The 7,064-nt window shown below is 53.3% G+C and overlaps 1 protein-coding gene across 1 annotated transcript; it reads right to left on the reverse strand.

Moving 5' to 3' along the window:
- Positions 1-2,022: 2,022 nt before the first annotated feature.
- LOC148042208 (uncharacterized) lies at positions 2,023-6,410 on the reverse strand. Its single transcript, XM_087703181.1, has 3 exons — positions 6,069-6,410; positions 3,852-5,932; positions 2,023-2,087 (listed from the first exon to the last, which is right to left on the reverse strand). Exons 1-2 carry the CDS (start codon positions 6,140-6,142, stop codon positions 3,853-3,855), a joined length of 2,154 nt encoding a protein of 717 aa, XP_087559307.1. The 5' UTR covers positions 6,143-6,410; the 3' UTR covers positions 2,023-2,087; position 3,852.
- Between the last annotated feature and the right edge of the window lie 654 nt (positions 6,411-7,064).

Consider the following 7,064-nt stretch of genomic DNA (forward strand, 5'->3'; position numbering starts at 1 on the left):
GGGTGTGGGGGGGAAGATCTTGAACTTCCAACTGGGAGGGGGAAACCGGGAAGCTTTCAGATTCGGGTTTTCCCAGATGTGCCAAGTTGGCTCTCTTCATCAATTGGAACTTTGAGGAATCCTTTGCCTCGGACTCCGATTTACTTTTGGGTGCTACTTGGAAGCCTGACAGGCCGTGGCTGGAGGCCCAGAAGGCCAGAGACTGAGGAGGGCTCCTTCACGGCAGGCGAAAGCTGGGGTCTCCAAGCGGAGCCCAACCCTGCTGACCCAAAGGATGAAGGGACAGGCATGGACCCGTCCAAGATCAACAGGCTTTCCAGCGATCTGCTTCCCGCCTCCCTTGGCCCCTGATCGTATCTGAGCCCTTCGGGACTCCTGGGAGGAGGACATCAACGCAGAAATGTCATCACCGGCTTCGCCTCCACCTCCCAAACTCCACCCTCCCATTTCAGGAGAGTTTCCGCACTTGGCAGGGAGGTCAGATGGAGACGGCCAAGGTTTTTCAGGCCACCAGCCGGCTTCACCCAAGGGGGCCTCCAGTTGCCCCCCACTACTCTTTCTGCCACTCCAGGCCACATCTCTGCTCCCCCCCCCTTCACTCACAACTTAAGATGGTGTGGAATATTCAGTCCTTGACTTACAACAGATTGTTTAGTGACCTCCTCTTCGTCTCCACTGGAGCCTGTCCTACTTCCCTACCTCTCGTTCAAGCCATGCCTCAGCAGACTGAACAGCCCAGGGCTCCGAATGTGCCTCTCGGAGCTTCTCTCCGTCTTGACGCTGGAGAGCAGACGACGGGCTAAAGTGCCCAGGGAGACCCCCCTGAGAGATGGAGGACCACCTGCTGAAGGGCCTCTTGAAGCTGTTGCTTTTCTCTTGCCAAGCTTCCTTCTGCCTCTCCGAGAGCAGCTGCTGGGAAATGCAGCAAAGGAAGCCCTGGCTGGCATGGGCAGGGTCTGCTCCAAAGCAGATGGCAGAGACCCCTCCCCTTAAAAGGGAAGGGTTTCTGGGCCCCAGTCCAGCCTGCGGCCTGGGGCTTCATAGTGGTCTCCCATCTCATTGCCAACCGAACCTCACCCTTCTTAGCTTCTTCAGGATCCACCATAATCAGCCAGTTGTGCTGACATAGGTTACGTTGCCCCCTAAAACAGGGGGCACCAGGGAAACTGTTGCCCTTGTATGACTTGTGGACTTCAACTCCCAGAATGTCAGCCTAGCCAGCAACATTTGCTTTCCTTCAAGCTTGCTGCCGGCTGCCTTGGAAACAGGGAGGGAGGGAGCGATGGGCATTTGGGAAGGGAATTGTGCAGGTGGTGTGAGAGTGGAATTGCTGAGAAGCCATAGGGAGGCTTGGAATCAGGGAGGGCAGCTTGGGTTGTTTAACAGCTTCAAGGCCAACCGTCCGTGAAATGGCATGCAGGAGGGCGGCACGGAGCACCTGAACCAGAGACATTCTCAAAACATATTCCTGGCCAATGATTGGACTGTGGTTGCCTGGATACTGAGGTTAGTTTCAATTTGTCTTTTGTTCTTTCACAGTAAAAGTCCCTTTTCTTTGAACCTATGGAGCAAAGGTTTTTCTTCCCTGGGGGTTGATCGGAGGCAGCCGTGACACAGAAATTCCTGAGCCAACCATGCTGGCTTTGAAGTGCCCAAGTCATAAAAGGCCCATAGTCCCCAACCTCCGTTCTAAAACAAACGAAAAAGACGCTCCATTAAGTTGACCTGCATTCTGGGTGATTTCATGGATGTTTCCCTATATTCCTCTCTTTTTTTTAATTGACAAATTAAATCAGGTGGTTGGACTAGAAGTCTTCCAAGGTCTCTTCCCACTCTCTTCTTCAGTTATTTTCTTAATAACTAGAGAACTGTTTTTTCTTTTTGTTACTTTATCGAAGTGTAAAAGATAAAGAAAAATGCAAATAATGGGAAAGTTAGGAAGGGGAAAGGAAAGAGGAAGAAGTATAGAGTAAAGATGAAAAAACGGTATGAATACAGTAGAATAAGGTAATAACATACAGACTGATTGTTTCCTTTTGCACAATGATGCTTACGGGACGTTTCTATAGCAATAAACTTCGTGTTTCCTGAATAGTAATGAAGAAGTATATGAATCGATATTGGCTATTTGCTTTTATTATGAATTGCTTATGTTTCTATACAATTGTTACTGATTAAACCAATATTTGCCGTTAGCTTCTGATATGAGATACTGCTAGAAATCATTTATTAAGAATTGAGCTTTGCTGTTGGCTTCTGCTTATATTATTGCATACGGTCAGAAATTACTTGTTTTCCAGCCCAGCAAATTGTAACCTTAATATACTGGATGACATTACTGCAAATGTTATCTCACTGCTGCATTTCGCTTCTATCTCTTGGCTTCAAAGCTAGGCACATTCTTGAAAACATAGAAGAAATTGTTACAGGGGAATATCAGGCCCCATAGATAAAGGAACCAAACCAGGGAGTTTTCCTGGCTCATAAATCCTTAAAGCCTTCTGCTGAAATAACAACTTGGCCAAGGGGGGCTGCCACCCCCTCCCCAAGGCAATATTCCCTCTAATTTTTTTTCAGTGTGAGCAGAAAAGTATAGTGATTGAGCGGCATATTTTCATGCCTGAGCACCTGAATTTTTTTCACAGATGTCACCTAAGACTACAATGAAATCAGTATTATTTGAAACTCAATTTATGTTTATTCAAGGTACCCGCTTAATTAAAAGTGTTATATAATATCAGTATCACTTAACAACGGTCCTGCTTAGCAACCAACGTCATCTGCGTGGATCTGCTCCATCTTCGGTTTTTTTCACAGGGGGCAGGGCTGCTGCTGAAGATGCCAACGAACCCCCCGCTGCCACTAAATAGCTGCTGCCTCCTCCTCCTCCTCCTCCAAAAGCACCAACATATTTGCCGCCAACGCTGCAGCCGAGGTGAAGCCTCCAAAGCTCCCGCAGGCGCCCCCGCCCATGGCAGCGGTGCCTCCCCCTCCGCTCAGAGCACCTCAGCTGGGCTCTGGGTTACCCCTGCCGCAGCCTCCACCTCCGCGGTTTTTCAGAAGCCATGAGGCCTTTTTCCCTGACCCCCCCCCCGCCGCCTTCCTACTATCTCCCGCTGCCAAATGGCTCCTCAAAAGCACGGCGGAGGAGGAAGGGAGAGGGACAACGCGGGGGCCAGCTCAGGTGCTCTGCGTGGAGGCTAAGTCAAGGACTGGCTGTATTGCAGAGGAGCTGGGAGCCACCCAAGGATTTCACGGCGCTACAAGGAGGAGGAGAGCCTCCGAGCAGCTGCGGGGAGCCTGCCTTGCCAGGAGCGACCTTCGGCTGGACGGAGGGGCGGGGGCTGCCTGGAGAAACAGCGAGGGCCCTTTTGAGCTAGTGAGCAAGAACGTTTGTGGAGCACACCGGTTGTGTGTGGAGGCTCCACGCAGAGCACCTGAGCTGGCCCCCGTGTTATCCCTCTCCCTTCCGCCACGCTTTTGAGGAGCCATTTGGCAGTGGGAGATAGTAGGAAGGCAGCGGAGCGGGGGGGGAGCAGGGAAAAAGGCCTCATGGCTTCTGAAAAACCGCGGAGGTGGAGGCTGCGGCAGGGGTAACCCAGAGCCCAGCTGAGGTGCTCCGAGCGGAGGGGGAGGCACCGCCGCTGCTGCCATGGGTGGGGGCGCCTGCGGGAGCTTTGGAGGCTTCACCTCGGCTGCAGCGTTGGCGGCAAATCTGGCAGCGCTGTTGGAGGAAGAGCCGGCAGCAGCTATTCCCCTCATCTTCCGGAACCTGTGGCAGAAATCACTGCGCGCAGTTAAAAACGGCCGTGTGGTGTTTTCTTGTAATGTGCACGGCGGCGCAGCCGCACCTTAGAGGGAACAGTGCTCTCCACTCTCCAGGCATTTCATCCCTTTCTCTCCACAATGCATCCTTTGATGTCTATAAAGGTTGCTCCTCTGACTGAAGCTCTTTCCACACTCCAGACATTTATGAGGCTTTTCTCCTGTGTGGATCTTTTGATGTGCATAAAGGCTGCTCCTCTGACTGAAGCTCTTGCCACACTCCAGACATTTATGAGGTTTTTCTCCTGTGTGAATCTTTTGATGTGCATAAAGGCTGCTCCTCTGAATGAAGCTCTTGCCACACTTCAGACATTTATGAGGCTTTTCTCCTGAATGGATCCTTTTATGTTCATAAAGGCTGCTCCTCTGACTGAAGCTCTTTCCACACCCCAGACATTTATGAGGTTTTTTTCCTGTGTGAATCCTTTGATGTCTATAAAGGTGGCTCCTCTGACTGAAGCTCTTTCCACACCCCAGACATTTATGAGGTTTCTCCCCTGTGTGCATCCTTTGATGTCTATAAAGGGTGCTCCTCTCAGTGAAGCTCTTTCCACACTCCAGACATTTATGAGGTTTTTTTCCTGTGTGAATCCTTTGATGTCTATAAAGGTGGCTCCTCTGACTGAAGCTCTTTCCACACTCCAGACATTTATGAGGTTTTTCTCCTGTGTGGATCCTTTGATGTGCATAAAGGCTGCTCCTCTCACTGAAGCTCTTGCCACACTCCAGACATTTATGAGGTTTTTCTCCTGTGTGGATCCTTTGATGTGTATAAAGGCTGCTCCTCTCACTGAAGCTCTTGCCACACTCCAGACATTTATGAGGTTTTTCTCCTGTGTGGATCCTTTGATGTGCATAAAGACTGCTCCTCTCACTGAAGCTCTTGCCACACTCCAGACATTTATGAGGTTTTTTTCCTGTGTGGATCCTTTGATGTCTATAAAGGTTGCTCCTCTCACTGAAGCTCTTGCCACACTCCAGACATTTATGAGGTTTTTTTCCTGTGTGGATCCTTTGATGTCTATAAAGGTGGCTCCTCTGACTGAAGCTCTTGCCACACTCCAGACATTTATGAGGCTTTTCTCCTGTGTGGATCCTTTGATGTGCATAAAGGCTGCTCCTCTCACTGAAGCTCTTGCCACACTCCAGACATTTATGAGGCTTTTCTCCTGTGTGGATCCTTTGATGTGCATAAAGGCTGCTCCTCTCACTGAAGCTCTTGCCACACTCCAGACATTTATGAGGTTTTTTTTCTTTGTGGATCCTTTGATGTCTATAAAGGTTGCTCCTCTCACTGAAGCTCTTGCCACACTCCAGACATTTATGAGGTTTTTCTCCTGTGTGGACCCTTTGATGTGCATAAAGGCTGCTCCTCTCACTGAAGCTCTTTCCACACTCCAGACATTTATGAGGTTTTTTTTCTGTGTGGATCCTTTGATGTCTATAAAGGTTGCTCCTCTCACTGAAGCTCTTTCCACACTCCAGACATTTATGAGGTTTTTTTTCTGTGTGGATCCTTTGATGTCTATAAAGGTTGCTCCTCTCACTGAAGCTCTTGCCACACTCCAGACATTTATGAGGTTTTTCTCCTGTGTGGATCCTTTGATGTGTATAAAGGCTGCTCCTCCGACTGAAGCTCTTTCCACACTCCAGACATTTATGAGGTTTTTCTCCTGTGTGGATCCTTTGATGTCTATAAAGGCTGCTCCTCTCACTGAAGCTCTTGCCACACTCCAGACATTTATGAGGATTTTTTCCTGAATGGACCTTTAGATGCTTTCGAAGATACTGATTTCTCTTGAAGAATTTTTCACATTCCGGGCACTGATGTCTCTCTTCTTCCTCCTGGATCCTTTGGGGATTCCGGGGTCTTCCGAAGGACCCTCCGCCCTCCAGGCCCGTCTCGGCGTCTCCGCCCGTTTCCTCCTCCCCGCATCGCCCTCCAGGCAGCCGCCTTTCCCGGACTCCCGCTGGGCTCATCCCTCCTGCAGCTCCGGAGCCCCCGCCCCCGGCCTTTCCCCGCCGTCTCCCGGGGCTGCTCCGCGGGGCCCGCTCTCCTCCTCCTCTCGGGCGGCGCTTCCCTCCCCCGCCGGGCTCCTCCGTCCTCCTGCAGGGGAGAAAGAGAGGCGGGTCACGGCGGCGTCCCCCTCACCGCAGGAGAGGCCCAGGCCGAGGCCTCCCCTCCCGAGGACCCGAAGGAGACCCTCCCAGGCTGCCACTCCGTCCCAGCAGACTCTACTTACTTCCGGTTTCTCCGCCTCCGAAGCGAACCGCTCCCTCCGTCAGCTCTCTGGTTCCGAAAGGGAAGGCGCTCCATATACCAGCCCCTCCTTCCTGCGAAGCCCCGCCTTCTCCTCTCCAGGCACCGCCTCCTTGATGTTCCCCCAAAGGAGAGAAAGGGACCCGCTAGAACAGTTCGGTTCTCAGCCTTCCTGATGTCGTTCGACACCGTTCCTCCTGCGGCGGTGACCCCCAAGCGCCAAATTGGGCTCCAGCCTTCCCTTCGCCGCCACGTTCCCTTCTTTTACTTCATTCTCCGCGCCTGGTTCTCCGCCTCAGCAACGGTCCCTCTTGGCCTCCGTAGCTCCGCCCACCAACCTCCTTCGCTGGGAGGGAGCTGCTTTCCCAGCGTCCTCTGCGCTTGCGCGTCTGTCCCCACTCCGGCCCCTCCTTTCGCCCCGCCCCCAGCCAGCCACACGGACAGCCGGAGGGAGGGGCGGGGCTTCGGTGGGAGGAGCCGCGGTGGCCCCGCCCCTCCCGCCGCCCCTTCCCTTCGGGCGGCTCCTTTGGGCGCGGGAGGCTCCTGGCGGGGGCGGCGGAGCTTCGCCCGGGGAGCTGAAGGGGAGGCTCCGAAGGGAAGGCCCGCGTCCTCCCTTCCCCGGCTTCTCCTGCCAAGCGACCCCGGGGAAAAGGCCCTTCCACCCCCAGGAGGAGAACCGCCGGGCCAGGAGCCGAGCAGCCGAAGGGATCCCGGGAAGGGACGGAGCTCAGCCCGAGGGGATCCCGGGAGGCCATTGGGAGACAAGGAGGGACGGGGGGGATCCACTGGAATGCCAGAGATCCCAAGGGGGGATCGGGAACCAGGTGGAAAGAAGCGGATCCCAGGAGGGGATCACCCCCCACCACTGTTCCCTGTAAGGTGCGCGCCGCCCAGTGGCTTTTGTGAGGCGCCTTCCAGGGGAACCTTGGGGCGGAGCAGAGGAGAGAACTCGGTGCTCCGGAGGACCGAGCAGCCCTGC

Source organism: Thamnophis sirtalis, unplaced genomic scaffold (assembly GCF_051295495.1).
Source record: "Thamnophis sirtalis isolate CommonGarterSnake01/CBP01778 unplaced genomic scaffold, rThaSir2_p1.2 scaffold_46, whole genome shotgun sequence".
Lineage (NCBI taxonomy): Eukaryota > Metazoa > Chordata > Lepidosauria > Squamata > Natricidae > Thamnophis > Thamnophis sirtalis.